General features: G+C 54.5%; 1 protein-coding gene across 1 annotated transcript in view; it reads left to right on the top strand.

The window, feature by feature from the left end:
• Positions 1–14,676, top strand: part of LIN54 (lin-54 DREAM MuvB core complex component) — a 60,106-nt gene extending 45,430 nt beyond the window's left edge. Inside the window, exons 6-13 of the mRNA XM_054392160.1 lie at positions 613–686; positions 3,388–3,585; positions 5,641–5,732; positions 7,156–7,227; positions 8,123–8,225; positions 8,975–9,112; positions 10,113–10,315; positions 13,697–14,676. Of these exons, the coding sequence (XP_054248135.1) occupies positions 613–686; positions 3,388–3,585; positions 5,641–5,732; positions 7,156–7,227; positions 8,123–8,225; positions 8,975–9,112; positions 10,113–10,315; positions 13,697–13,898 (1,082 nt within the window). The 3' untranslated portion in view covers positions 13,899–14,676. The remainder of the gene's footprint in view (positions 1–612; positions 687–3,387; positions 3,586–5,640; positions 5,733–7,155; positions 7,228–8,122; positions 8,226–8,974; positions 9,113–10,112; positions 10,316–13,696) is intronic.
• Positions 14,677–14,964: the final 288 nt, after the last annotated feature.

Genomic DNA, 14,964 nt, shown 5'->3' with positions numbered 1-14,964 from the left:
ATAAGCTCTCCTCTCAGGCTGCCCTTCTCCAGGCTAACCAGCCCCAGGGCTCTCAGGCTTTCCTCATCAGACATGTTCCAGGCCTCCATTGGACTCTCTCCAGTATTTCCCTATCCCTCTTGAACTGAGGAGCCCAGAACTGGACACAGGACTCCAGAGGTGGTCTCACCAGGGCAGAGCAGAGGGAGACAAGAACCTCCCTTGACCTGCTCGCCATGCTGCTCTTAATGCACCTCAGGAGACCATTTGGCCTTCCTGGCCACAGGGGCACACTGATGTCCCATGGATAACTTATTGTCTACCAGCACTCCAAGGTCTTTCTCCATGGAGCTGCTTTCCAGCAGGTCAACCTCTAATCTGATCAAGCTGTGATGTTTGTATTCCCTCTTGCCAAGGGAAGTGCAGTGTCCAGAGGAGCTCTGCAGCCAGGCTGGTGTCTAAGGCATTGCTGGACACACAATCCTGTCCCCAGAGCTGCTTCCAGGAGTGTTCCTTAGCTCAGTGGGTGGCTCTCAGCACAGGGCTGCAGGGTGAGATACCTTTGTGCCACATTCTGCTGGGATCTCTTGAGTCAAGGCTGTCTGGTAACCTGCTGTTGTTTTTTGATCCTAGCAAAGCCAGTAGTGGTGAATGCCACCCCAGTGAGGATGTCTGTACCCATCGTGCCAGCACAGGCTGTGAAGCAGGTGAGCACACAGGGACAGGGCTGGCTCTGTCTGACAGCACAGACTGAAGCAGGTGAGCACACAGGGACAGGCCTGGCTCTGTCTGACAGCACAGACTGAAGCAGGTGAGCACACAGGGACAGGGCTGGCTCTGTCTGACAGCACAGACTGAAGCAGGTGAGCACACAGGGACAGGCCTGGCTCTGTCTGACAGCACAGACTGAAGCAGGTGAGCACACAGGGACAGGGCTGGCTCTGTCTGACAGCACAGACTGAAGCAGGTGAGCACACAGGGACAGGCCTGGCTCTGTCTGACAGCACAGACTGAAGCAGGTGAGCACACAGGGACAGGCCTGGCTCTGTCTGACAGCACAGACTGAAGCAGGTGAGCACACAGGGACAGGCCTGGCTCTGTCTGACAGCACAGACTGAAGCAGGTGAGCACACAGGGACAGGGCTGGCTCTGTCTGACAGCACAGACTGAAGCAGGTGAGCACACAGGGACAGGCCTGGCTCTGTCTGACAGCACAGACTGAAGCAGGTGAGCACACAGGGACAGGCCTGGCTCTGTCTGACAGCACAGACTGAAGCAGGTGAGCACACAGGGACAGGCCTGGCTCTGTCTGACAGCACAGACTGAAGCAGGTGAGCACACAGGGACAGGCCTGGCTCTGTCTGACAGCACAGACTGAAGCAGGTGAGCACACAGGGACAGGGCTGGCTCTGTCTGACAGCACAGACTGAAGCAGGTGAGCACACAGGGACAGGCCTGGCTCTGTCTGACAGCACAGACTGAAGCAGGTGAGCACACAGGGACAGGCCTGGCTCTGTCTGACAGCACAGACTGAAGCAGGTGAGCACACAGGGACAGGCCTGGCTCTGTCTGACAGCACAGACTGAAGCAGGTGAGCACACAGGCACAGGCCTGGCTCTGTCTGACCAGGTGAGCACACAGGGACAGGCCTGGCTCTGTCTGACCAGGTGAGCACACAGGGACAGGCCTGGCTCTGTCTGACCAGGTGAGCACACAGGGACAGGCCTGGCTCTGTCTGAGCAGGTGAGCACACAGGCACAGGCCTGGCTCTGTCTGAGCAGGTGAGCACACAGGCACAGGCCTGGCTCTATCTGACCAGGTGAGCACACAGGCACAGGCCTGGCTCTGTCTGACCAGGTGAGCACACAGGCACAGGCCTGGCTCTGTCTGACCAGGTGAGCACACAGGCACAGGCCTGGCTCTGTCTGACCAGGTGAGCACACAGGCACAGGCCTGGCTCTGTCTGACCAGGTGAGCACACAGGCACAGGCCTGGCTCTGTCTGACCAGGTGAGCACACAGGCACAGGCCTGGCTCTGTCTGACCAGGTGAGCACACAGGCACAGGCCTGGCTCTGTCTGACCAGGTGAGCACACAGGCACAGGCCTGGCTCTCTCTGACCAGGTGAGCACACAGGCACAGGCCTGGCTCTGTCTGACCAGGTGAGCACACAGGCACAGGCCTGGCTCTGTCTGACCAGGTGAGCACACAGGCACAGGCCTGGCTCTGTCTGAGCAGGTGAGCACACAGGCACAGGCCTGGCTCTGTCTGACCAGGTGAGCACACAGGCACAGGCCTGGCTCTGTCTGACCAGGTGAGCACACAGGCACAGGCCTGGCTCTGTCTGACCAGGTGAGCACACAGGCACAGGCCTGGCTCTGTCTGACCAGGTGAGCACACAGGCACAGGCCTGGCTCTGTCTGACCAGGTGAGCACACAGGCACAGGCCTGGCTCTGTCTGACCAGGTGAGCACACAGGCACAGGCCTGGCTCTGTCTGACCAGGTGAGCACACAGGCACAGGCCTGGCTCTGTCTGACCAGGTGAGCACACAGGGACAGGCCTGGCTCTGTCTGACCAGGTGAGCACACAGGGACAGGCCTGGCTCTGTCTGACCAGGTGAGCACACAGGGACAGGCCTGGCTCTGTCTGACCAGGTGAGCACACAGGGACAGGCCTGGCTCTGTCTGACCAGGTGAGCACACAGGGACAGGCCTGGCTCTGTCTGAGCAGGTGAGCACACAGGGACAGGCCTGGCTCTGTCTGAGCAGGTGAGCACACAGGCACAGGCCTGGCTCTGTCTGACCAGGTGAGCACACAGGCACAGGCCTGGCTCTGTCTGAGCAGGTGAGCACACAGGCACAGGCCTGGCTCTGTCTGACCAGGTGAGCACACAGGCACAGGCCTGGCTCTGTCTGACCAGGTGAGCACACAGGGACAGGCCTGGCTCTGTCTGAGCAGGTGAGCACACAGGGACAGGCCTGGCTCTGTCTGAGCAGGTGAGCACACAGGCACAGGCCTGGCTCTGTCTGACCAGGTGAGCACACAGGCACAGGCCTGGCTCTGTCTGACCAGGTGAGCACACAGGCACAGGCCTGGCTCTGTCTGACCAGGTGAGCACACAGGCACAGGCCTGGCTCTGTCTGACCAGGTGAGCACACAGGCACAGGCCTGGCTCTGTCTGACCAGGTGAGCACACAGGCACAGGCCTGGTTATGTCTGACCAGGTGAGCACACAGGCACAGGCCTGGCTCTGTCTGACCAGGTGAGCACACAGGCACAGGCCTGGCTGGCTCTCCCTGGCAAGCAGACTCATCTAGCTGCAGCCCTGCAGTGAAATGTTCTGTTCCTGAGAGCTGCTTTCTGAAGCCATCCAACAGTGATCTCATCAAGACCTCTCTCCTCTCCAGGTGGTGCCCAAGCCAATGAACCCAACTTCCCAGATAGTCACTACTAGCCAGCCCCAGCAGAGACTCATCATGCCAGCCACTCCACTGCCTCAGATCCAGCCCAACCTCACCAACCTCCCACCAGGCACTGTGCTGGCACCAGCCCCTGGCACGGGGAACGTTGGCTATGCAGTGCTTCCAGCTCAGTATGTCACACAGGTATGGTGTCACCCTAGAGAGAGGGAAGGAAGCAGTGCAGCTGTGGAGCACACTGCCCTCCTCTGAGAGGTTCTTCCTGCCCAGTTGTCACCTGGCACTGAGGGACAGTTCCTTCCAGGGGTCTTTGGCAGAATGCTGACAGCACTGAATCAGAAGTTACAGTTCAAAGCTTTACTTCCTTAACAGGGTTGGGTTTTTTTTATTTAGTACAGCATAACATTGATCATCAGAACACCACAAGATTTTTGTCAGCAGGAGCAGTGTGCTACAGTTTTATAAGCAGCATGGTACAGAATTTATAATAGAACTTAAGATTTCCTGGTCACCCAGGCTCACTGCAGGGCAGGCTCTCCCTGTCCCTAGACACCCAGAATCTTGCCCTCCCCAGATCAGGTCAGACCTTAATACATGGTTTGGTTTATCAGTGTAACAACCCTAATGCAGACCTGAAAACCATGTAAGATACAAAGAGAGAAAAAAATATAGACGAGCCTGAGCCACTCAGTCCTTGGCAGCAGCAGATTATAGAATCACAGAATGGTTTAGGTTGGAAAGGGCCTTAAAGATCATCCAGTTCCAAGCCCCCTGCTGTGGGCAGGGACACTCTTCCACTATAGACCTGCTCAAGGTCCTGTCCAGCCTGGCTTTGAACACCTCCAAGCTTGGAGCCTCCACTATTTCTCAGGGCATCCTGTGCCAGTGCCTCACTACCCTCATGGAGGAGAACTGAGAGTGGAGATGATGGTGGAGGTGTCCCAGCCCATGGCAGGCTCACATGTCTCATTGCCCAGCAGCAGTTCTGGTCCCAGTTCCTGGCTTAGGCCTGGTAACCAAATGATTTTACTGACAGCACTCTGAATGCTGCTGTGCTTCCCTGTTCTGTGACAGGGTCACCACCTCCTGCTTGTCTGAGTGACTGACACCTTCATGGCCCCTAAGGAAGGGACCAGTCAGCCTGGTGCCTAGGAGCCTTGAGGCCAGTACGGAATGAAGGCCATGAAGGGAAGAAGAAATGTGTTTGTGTTGTGTTGTTGGTTCACAGGACCTTCAGGGCCTGGTCGTGAAGGGACCAAGCCTGAGAAGGGTTGGGTCACAGAATGGTTCTGTGTGTTCTAAAGTGGGGGTAGTGATGTAACCACATGGCCAGGGCTCAGGAGCAGGCAGTACTGGGGTCACACCAACCCAGATCTAGGGATTAGCTCTTTGCCAAGGTCTGCCCAACACTCAGAATGCAAAGGAGAATCCCTGAAACGTTCTGCTGAGGGCCAAGGAGCCAATCTGTACAGACAAGGGCTCTGCCAGCTCCTGGCTTGACTGCCACCAGCCTCATTGCTGCTTCCCTTCTGGTTTGACCCTGAAGAGTTTTACTTTCCTTTCAGCCCACTTCCACCAATCTACACCAAATAACACTGTTGGACCTCTCCTCAGAGGTTCTGGACACAATCTGTGTCCTCTTTGGGCTGTTCCTAGTAGCTCCCAAACCTTGTAAGGTGCCAGTCTGTCTGTAGAACCTGTCCCAGCAGCAGGAAATGGCTGCACTTTAGCAACACAAAAGAAGGCAGTTTGGTTCTTAGGGGGGGGTTGAGGTTTTTCAATGTGCAAACCAAACTGTGGCTGCAGGTGTGCAGAGCAGTTGGGATGTAAAAGATTTCACTTGTTGGCATTGAATTCTGCAGTAAGTGGCTCGTATAGTAAGGAGGCTACTAGAGTAATCAGTGCAGAGTTATCATGCTCTGTTAGGGACAGGGATGCTTAGCAAAAGAAGAGGGAAAAGGAGCATGATTTTAGGAGCTGGAACTGTTTGTGGTCTGAAGATTGCTATGTGTGATCTGTATGGCTGTGAACACTGTGACAGAGAACAAAACCAGCATCTAAAATCAGGTTTTCGTGCCAGGTGTAGAGGCAGCAGGTTGCTGCCTGGGGTACAGAGGTCTAAACCTGTGCTTGCAAGATGTCACTTGCACAGCAGTATGTGGGGAGCTAATCAGAAGATGAGCCACATGTCCTCTTGTGCACCACTCAACCTGTTAAGCATTAATGGCTTTGTTTTGTTAGCTCCAGCAATCCTCCTACGTGTCCATAGCGAGCAGCACAGGCCTCACAGGCAGCTCCAGCATCCAGTCCCAGGCACGGCTGCCCTTCAACGGGTGAGTGCTGACAGCCTGCAAGGGGCCTCCCAGGTCAGCCCCTCCCAACCCCCTGCCCTGCCCTGCCCAGGGACACCTCCCACCAGCACACGGTGCTCCAGGCCTCATCCAGCCTGGCCTTCAACACCTCCGGGGAGGGGGCAGCCACAGCCTCCCTGGGCAACCTGTGCCAGTCTCTCCCCACCCTCACTTGAAACAATTTCTTCTCATTTCCAGTCTGTCTTCCCTCTCTCAGCTCAAAGCCTCTTGCTTCAATTGGAAAGCAGTTCCAAGGGCTCTCCCTGTCCCTAAGCACCCAGATTCTTGCTGTTCCCAGCAGCTCCCAGGGCTCTCCTGTCCCTAAGCATCCAGAATCCAGCCTTCCCCAGCAGCTCCCAAGGCTCTCCCTCTCCCTAGACACCCAGAATCTTGCTGTCCCCAGCAGCTCCCAGGGTTCTCCTGTCCCTAAGCATCCAAAATCCAGCCTTCCCCAATAGCTCCCAGAGCTTTCCCTGTCCCTAGGCACCCAGAATTCTGCCCTCCCCAGCAGCTCCCAAGACTCTCCCTGTCCCTAGGCACCCAGAATCCTGCCTTCCCCAGCAGCTCCCAGAGCTCTCCCTGTCCCTAGACACCCAAAATCCTGTCCTCCCCAGCAGCTCCCAAGGCTCTCCCTTTCCCTAGCAGCTCTGTGTCATTTTTCCTTTCAGGATGACAAGAACAGCTCCTGTGTGGTAACTTCCCTTTGCCAACCCAGCAGGCTTTGTTGTGTTATTGTTTGCTGGAAACTGTCAGTGCCAAGGTGCTGCTTGTTGTTTTTGCAAGCTCAGATGATGCAAACTAATCCCAAATCCAGATGCAGCTCTTCAGCTGAATGGGTTTGATTTAATCTCCCTGCTGTTGTGTGCAGAAATTGCTGGACAGGGATGGAACCAATCTCATCACAAGCAATTAGTGACACAAAATCCCAGTTTTAAGAGCAGTTAAAGGCTCTGGCTGCTGCAAAATCAACTCCCTAGCACGTTTGGGTTTGCCTTCCCATTATCCCCCAGCTGCTTTTGGGGTTTCTTTTCATCCCAACCAGAACAAAAGGATAGCTACAATCATGCAGTGTGAACCTTGGCTGCATGTAGAGGGATTCTGGGTGGGTTGTTTTGGTTTTTTTTCCCCCATTCCAGTTTTCAGTTGCAGTGCCTCTTTAGCTCTTAGCCTCATCCCTGCTTCAGGCACACAGCCAGATTTGCAGCAAATAACTCAGCTCCTTCTGGGTTGGAAAGGCTCTGTTAGCTAATGGTTACTTAAACAGGCAGAAATTGAATGCAAGAGGAATGGAAAGGAGGTTTTTTTTTTTTAGACTTCTTGTGATGAGCTCCCTGCTGGAATTTAGCCTGGGTGGGTAGAAATGCATTTTTGGTTTGTTTTTTTTTTTCCCCTCTTCCCTCCACAGAATAATTCCTTCAGAATCTGCAAACCGCCCCAGGAAGCCTTGCAACTGTACTAAGTCTCTGTGCTTGAAATTGTAAGTACAGCTTGGGGTTGGCTTCTTGAAGCCTCCTTTTTCACATCCCACATGTATGCCAAGGGACTCAGAAATGTTGTGTCTAGGTGCTGAGTTAGGGCTGCTGCTGGTGGTGGTGTTCCAGTGCCTGTGTAAACTTTGCAGCCCCTGGGAGCTGTCTGGATCCCAGCTGTGTATGGATTTCACATATTCACAGACTGCATCAGGTTGGAAGGGACCCTCAAAGGTCATCCTGTCCACCCCCCTGCAGGCAGCAGGGACACCTCCAACTAAAGCAGGCTGCCCAAGGCCACATTGAGTCTGACCTTGAATGTCTCCAGGGATGGGACCTCCACCTCCTCTCTGGGCAACCTGTTCCAGTGTCTCACTGCTCTCACTGTGCAGAACTTCCCCCTGATGTCCAACCTAACTCTGCCCTGCTCCAGTCCCAAACCATTGCCCCTTGTCCTGTCCCCACAGCCCTTCTGAACACTCCCTCCCCAGCCTGCCTGGAGGTCCCTTTCAGCTATTGAAATGCAGCTCCAAGGTCTCCCTGGAGCCAGTTGCTAGCCTCTTATTCTGGCTGTCTGGGAGCTCCTGGAGCCTGACCTGCACTGGCTGTGAGGTGGCTGCAGTAGGACAGGCCTCAACCTGTGGGTTAGCCACCTTGGAGATGCCCTAGAGAGAGAAAAGCCTCATTAGCTTCTCTTGGGAGGGGCCCTTGAGCTGGGTGAGCATCATCTCAGACAGCCACACTGGAGCTGCCCTTCAGACAGCAGCCAGGTTTGTGGAGTGGAGCTCAGGGTGACCCTGACCAGCACTGGAGCACACGTTTGTGCCAGACCCCAAGCTGCCATCAGTCCTCACAGCAGTGTCACAGCTGCCACACAAATGCCTCCTGCACCTTCTCATCCAGGTACTGTGACTGCTTTGCCAATGGTGAGTTCTGCAATAACTGCAACTGCACAAATTGTTACAACAACCTGGACCACGAAAACGACCGACAAAAAGCAATAAAGGTGAGGGGCTGGGAGCTGCTTCATGTGGAATCCCAGCATGAAAGATCATCCCGTGCCAACCCCCTGCCATGGCCAGGGACACCTCCCACTAGCTCAGGCTGCTCAAGGCCTCATCCAGCCTGGCCTTGGACACCTCCAGGGAGGGGGCAGCCACAGCCTTCCTGGGCAACCTGTGCCAGTCTCTCCCCACCCTCTCTGCCAACAATTTCCTCCTCATCTCCACTCTCACTCTCCCCTCTCCCAGCTCAAAGCCATTGTCCCTCATCCTGTCCCTCCCAGCCCTTCTCCAAAGTCCCTCCCCAGGTCTCCTGGAGCCCCTTCAGGTACTGCAAGGCTGCTCTAACATCTGCCTGCAGCCTTCTCTTCTCCAGGCTGAACAGCCCCAACTTTCTCAGCCTGTCCCCACAGGGGAGGTTCTGCAGCCCTCTGATCATCTTGGTGGCCTCCTCTGGAGCCTCTCCAGCAGCTCCAGGTCCTTCTTGTGCTGGGGGCCCCAGAGCTGGAGGCAGTGCTGCAGGTGGGGTCAGAGCAGAGCAGAGGGCAGAATCCCCTCCCTGTGCTGCTGCTCTCCCTGCTCTGGATGCAGCTCAGCACACATCAGCTTGTCCCTTAGAAGCTATGGTGTGGGGCATGAGGAGTCCACACTGCCCTGATCTCCTCCCACATATGCCAGGCTTAATTGCTGCTCTTGCACCTCTAAATTCTGCTCCCCACATGCAGTGACTGACCCTTTGGGTCTGCATTGACAGGCCTGCCTGGACAGAAACCCTGAAGCCTTCAAGCCCAAAATAGGGAAGGGGAAGGAAGGAGAGTCAGACCGGAGGCACAGCAAGGGCTGCAACTGCAAACGCTCAGGCTGCCTGAAAAACTACTGCGAGTGTTACGAGGTAGGGAGCACCACCTCACCCCCCACACAGCCTCCTTCCCTTCACTGCTGGGCCCTCTCATCTGCTTTGTCTCCCCTCTCTCCTGCTGTGATGTTTTCCACTGCTGTAACATTATCCTCCAGCATTTTGCATGTAGAAAGCCAAACGGCTGGCAGAGCTGATCGCTTCCCTTGGGTGAGTGGGATTGTTGGTTTTTGAATCATGTAGCAGTGTTGGACTCAGGCTTGGATTTGGCCTTGGAAGAGCCAAGTTTGAAGAGCAGTGTGCCCTAAAGAAAGCTCCATCAAGGAGGTGTTGGAGCAGCATCCCACAGATGCTCTGGGCTAGAATGTGTCTGTTGAAGACAAAAGCCAAAGTTGGTCTGCATCAGTCTGCTGTAGAGAGAGCTACTGAGATCTGTGTCATAGAATCATAGAATTGATGGGGTTGGAAAGGGACCTCAAGGATCATGCAGTTCCAACCCCTCTGCCATGGGCAGGGAGGACACCTCACACTGGATCAGGTTGCCCAGAGCCACATCCAACCTGGCCTTAATAATCTCCAGGGATGAGGCTTCCACCACCTCTCTGTGCAACCTGTGCCAGTGTCTCACCACCCTCACGGGGAAGAATTTCTTCCTAACATCCAATCTGAATCTCCCCATTTCTAGTTGTTTTTCTATTTTTATATGCGTTTCTATTTTTTTTTCTATTTTCACATGCACATAGCAGATGTAGAGGCAGTGGCAGGCTGACCTCTCATGGCTCAACTGCCTTAACTCCACCAGAAACAGTATGCTGGGGAAGAAAGGGATGAGTGGGAAGCCCCTGATTTGCATTTGATTCAAGTATACATCCTGGGAAGGCTTCTCACTTTGAGAATTTAGAGGGAGCTGCTACCTGGGGGTTCCTCCTGGTGGCTAATTGATAAGAGATTTAAAAGCAGATCTTTTCCTTGTGACTTGGCATAAAGGGAGTGAAGGCTGCAGCAGGTTCCCTCACCTTTGGTTTGTTTCTTTCAGGCAAAGATCATGTGTTCTTCCATCTGCAAATGCATTGGCTGTAAGAACTTTGAGGAGAGCCCGGAGAGAAAGACGTTGATGCACTTAGCAGATGCTGCAGAGGTCAGAGTCCAGCAGCAGACTGCTGCAAAGACCAAGCTATCTTCCCAGATCTCAGACCTGCTGACAAGGCCAGCACCAGCACTCAGCAGTGGTGGTGGGAAGTAAGTCAATGCAGTGCCCCTGCTTCAGTTGCTTTAAGGTCTTTTTGTCTGCTGTGTGTGGCAGAGTGTCTGTCACAGAGCCACAGAATAGGAGGGCTTGGAAGGGACCTCCAGAGATCATCAGGTCCAACCCCCTTGCCAAAGCAGGGTCACCCAGGGCAGGCCACACAGGAGCACATCCAGGTTGGCCTTTAAAGTCTCCAGAGGAGGAGACTCTACCACCTCTCTGGGCAGCTTGCTCCAGGGCTCCATCACCCTCACAGTAAAGAAGTTTCTCCTTGTATCAGTGTGAGAGCTGAAATCCTACCCGCTGACAATAACCAGGCTAGCTCAGTCTGGAAGGCAAATGCAAGCTGTATTTACAAGCAAATCTACAATCTGGGATGAAGTGCAATGAATGTGTACAAAGAGACACAATTCACCACATTTACAAATAGGTACAATCAAACAGAAAAGCACAACCAAGCTCCCTTTGCTTCCCCCCAGAGGGGCCACTCTCCCAGGGGCCTCCTCCCCCCAGGCCCCCCTGGCAGAAAGCAGAGAGTTAAGAAGCAGAGAGGCTGTTAACTTAGCCCACCAAGGTCAGTGTGTTATCTTCAGCCAGAAAAGAAGAAGCAGCAGCAGCCAGACAGCCCAGCAAGGAAGCTGAGAGCTCAGACCCCAACTGCCCCACTTTGTTTTGAGTCATGGTTGTTAAACATTTCTATCTATCCAATGGAAATGTTTAGAGCAATCATTATTTTGCTTTCTTACACCCAATAGTGACTTATTTACATTCTTTAGCTTTCTCTGCTTGAACTTTGTAAAGAAAAATTAAAAAGACAGTTTTAAATCATCACACTCCTCATGTTGAGGTGGAACCTTCTGGGTTCTAGCTCATATCCATTATTCTTTGCCCTATTAGTGGGTGCCACTGAACAGAGCCTGGCCACTTCCTCTTGCCCCCCAGCCCTCAGCTATTGAGAGACATTGATCAGATCCCTCTCAGCCTTCTCTTCTGCAGACTAAACAGCCCCAGGGCTCTCAGTCTCTCTTCACAGGGGAGATGCTCAAGTCCCTTAATCATCCTTGTGGCTCTCCCTTGGACTCTCTCCAGCAGTTCTCTGTCTTCCTTGAACTGGGGAGCCCAAAACTGCACACAGTATTGCAGCTGTGGTCTCACCAGGGCAGACTAGAGGAGAAGGAGAACCTCCCTGGACCTGCTGGCCACACTCTTCTTCATGCACCCCAGGATCCCATCTGCCTTCCTGGCCACAAGGGCACATTGCTGTCCCATGGAGAACTTACTGTCCACTAGGCCTCCAAGGTCTTTGTCTTTGGAGCTGTTCCCCGCTGGTGTGATCTGGTGGAGGCTGAAGCAGCAGGGGCACACAGGTGGATGGAGCAGCCAGCCATGCCCTCTGGAACCTGGGCTATTAACTGGGTTAATAACTGGACTCAGGGATTTTAAATGTCCTTTCCAACCAAAAGGATTCAACAGCTCTGTGTAACTACAAGTTGTCTCCCCATGGTTGCCCGTGTGCTCACAGAAAGCACCAAGTGCCCCTTCATTGCGAGGATGAGATCCTTGAGCTGCCCTTGCAGCAAAACCTGGAGCTCTCTGTACCTGGGCATTACAAAGTCTCTTTCCAAATGCACATTACTGGAGGCAGGCAGTGCCCTTCCAGTTTGTTTGATCCTAGCTGTGTTCACTGCCTGTTGGTTGTCTCAAGGCTCTTGGAATCATAGAATTGCTTCAGTTGGAAAAGCTTCAAGCCAGCACCACCATGGCCACTAAACCATGGCCCCAAGTGCCATGGCCACATCTTTCATGAACACCTCCTGGGATGGGGACTCCACCACCTCCCTGGGCAGACTCTTCCAATCCCTCACCTCACCACTCTTTCAGCAAAGAAATTGTTCCTCCTCTCCAAGCTAACCCTCCCCTGGCACAATTTCAGGCCATTGCCTCTCCTTCTGTCAGCTGAGACTAGGAAGCAGAGCCCAACCCCCATGGCTGCAGCCTGCTCTCAAGAGGTGTAGAGAGCAATGAGGTCTCCCTGAGCTCAGCCTCCTCTTCTCCACACCAAACACCCCCAGCTCCCTCAGCTGCTCCTCCCCAGCCCTCTTCTCCACACCCTTCCCCACCTTTCTTGCCCTTCTCTGGACCTGTTCCAGCTCCTCAAGGTCCTTCTTGGAGTGAGGAGGCCAAAACTGAACCCAGCACTCAAGGTATGGCCACACCAGTGCCCAGTACTTGGGGACAATCCCTTCCCTGCTCCTGCTGGCTACACCATTGCTGCTCCAGGCCAGGCTGCTGGTGGCCTTCTTGGCTACCTGAGCACACAGTGCCTCGTCTTCAGCCAACTGTTACCCAACACCCCCAGGTCCTTTTCTGCTGACTGGTTTCCAGCCACTCTGCCCCAAGCCTGGAGGGCTCATGGGACAGGCCTTGCATGAAAGCCTTGCCCAGCCCTGCAGCTGGGAGCAGTGGGTGTCTGTGCCAAGGGTGAGTGGCTCTCTGTCCATTTGAGGGCTCTGCAGAGGGACCTTGCCAGGCTGGACAGATGGGCAGAGTCTACCATGATGGCATTCTACAAGGCCAAGTGCCAGGGCCACTTTGGCCACAATAACCCCATGCAGTGCTCCAGGCTGGGGACAGAGTGGCTGAGAGCAGCCAGGCAGAGAGGGACCTGGGGGTGCTGGTTGGCAGCAGCTGAACAGGAGCCAGCAGTGTGCCCAGCTGGCCAAGAAGGCCAATGGCATCCTGGCCTGGATCAGGAACAGTGTGGCCAGCAGGAGCAGGGAACTCATCCTGCCCTGTGCTCAGCACTGCTCAGGCCACACCTGGAGTGCTGTGTCCAGTTCTGGGCTCCTCAGGTTAAGAAAGATGTTGAGATGCCGGAAGGTGTCCAGAGAAGGGCAACAAGGCTGGGGAGGGGTCTGGGGCACAAGGCTGGGGAGGGGTCTGGGGCACAGCCCTGTGAGGAGAGGCTGAGGGAGCTGGGGGTGTTCAGCCTGGAGAAGAGGAGGCTCAGGGCAGACCTCATTGCTCTCTACAACTACCTGCAGGGAGGTTGTAGCCAGGTGGGGGTTGGGCTCTGCTCCCAGGCAAGCAGCACCAGAAGGAGAGGACACAGTCTCAAGGTGCCCCAGGGGAAGTTTAGGCTGGAGGTGAGGAGAAAGTTCTTCCCAGCAAGAGTAATTGGCCCTTGGGGTGTGCTGCCCAGGGAGGTGGTGGAGTCCCCATCCCTGGAGGTGTTCAAACCAAGCTTGGCTGTGGCCCTTGGAGCCATGGGGTAGCTGTCAGGAGGGGTTAGGTATTAGGTAATAGGTTGGGCTTGATGATCTCTGAGGTCTTTTCCAGCCTGGGTGATGGATTCTGTGATGCTGTGATTTCAGGCTGCCCTTCACGTTCGTCACCAAGGAGGTGGCGGAGGCGACCTGTGAGTGCCTGCTGGCGCAGGCGGAGCAGGCAGAGAAGTTGGGCAAGTCCAAGGCTGCCGCCGAGAGGATGATCCTGGAGGAGTTTGGGCGCTGCTTGATGAGAGTCATCAACTCGGCAGGGAAGTCCAAAAGTGATCCTTGTGCCATGAACTGCTGACTCGGCACAGGAGCCACCCCCCAGGACTGAGCGGAACACTTAAGGCACAGGGACACTTCAGTTTGGCACAGAGGAGTTCATGAGATTTGTTCATGTGGTGCTTTGCTGTACCTCGACCTGCCCGAGACTGAGAGAAGGACAACCTTTTCTAAACCAGGTGTAGAGCCTTTTAAACCTTAGCTAAAACCCTCTTCTCCTTAAGGCAAGGCCTCAAGCTCATTCTTCTTCCTAATGTACAGCTTTTTACCTTCAAAATTAGTGGTGGGTTTCTTAAAACTTGGCTGTGTTCTCCCCTTTCTCCCCTCCCTCCCCCCAGAACCACTGCCTGAAAGGCAGCTATAAATTATTCTAATATATATTATTGACAGTCTGTGGAGCATGCAGGGGAACACAGCTGATGCCAGCAGCCAGGTGATGCTTTTGGGTGCCAGGCCTGAGATGAGAAGGTGTCAGTGCTGAAAGGAAGTATGTGACAAGGAGCATCTGAAGGGAAGGTGGCAGCTGACACATTGCTTGGAGCACAGAGCACTGTGCAGGCAAGACCAGAGGGGCTGCTTGCAGGTCTAGGGGTGGAGAACCCCCTGGAGCAGAGCCAAAGGAGTTTAAAGGAATGAACTGGAAACTTTTGATAAGAATGTGGCTGAGCTCAGATGGCTCTGAGGCTGGAACCTGAAGGTGAAGACAGTGAGTGGCCTGTCCTCAGAAGTGAGGAAGAGCAAGCAGGCCACAGTGTAGTGTTACCTGAGTGGGTGCTGTTGTGGAGGTGAAGTCTGGTTTCTCAGAGGCTCTGCAGCAGCCTGATCCCTCACTGGAGGCAGGGCTCTGCAGTCCCTTGGTTTCCAGGATCAAGCTGTAACCCTGCAAGTGTTTTAAGTCTGAGGTGATGGCAGATGGTGGAACCACAGCTGCCTTAGTGAGGACTGGAGACAATCTGCATTCAAATGGCCTTGCAAACTCAGGTGAGGATCATGTTCAGCCTGGGTTTTGGTCTGCAGGATGTTCCTTCTCTGCGTGCTGGCAATTTACTTGGCCTAAGGCCTTTTAGGTGTTGAGAGTGACCCAGAGG

Source organism: Indicator indicator, chromosome 25 (assembly GCF_027791375.1).
Source record: "Indicator indicator isolate 239-I01 chromosome 25, UM_Iind_1.1, whole genome shotgun sequence".
In the NCBI taxonomy this organism is placed as follows: domain Eukaryota; kingdom Metazoa; phylum Chordata; class Aves; order Piciformes; family Indicatoridae; genus Indicator; species Indicator indicator.
The sequence above is the reverse complement of the archived record's forward strand: the minus strand, read 5'-3'. Positions and strand labels throughout refer to the sequence as shown.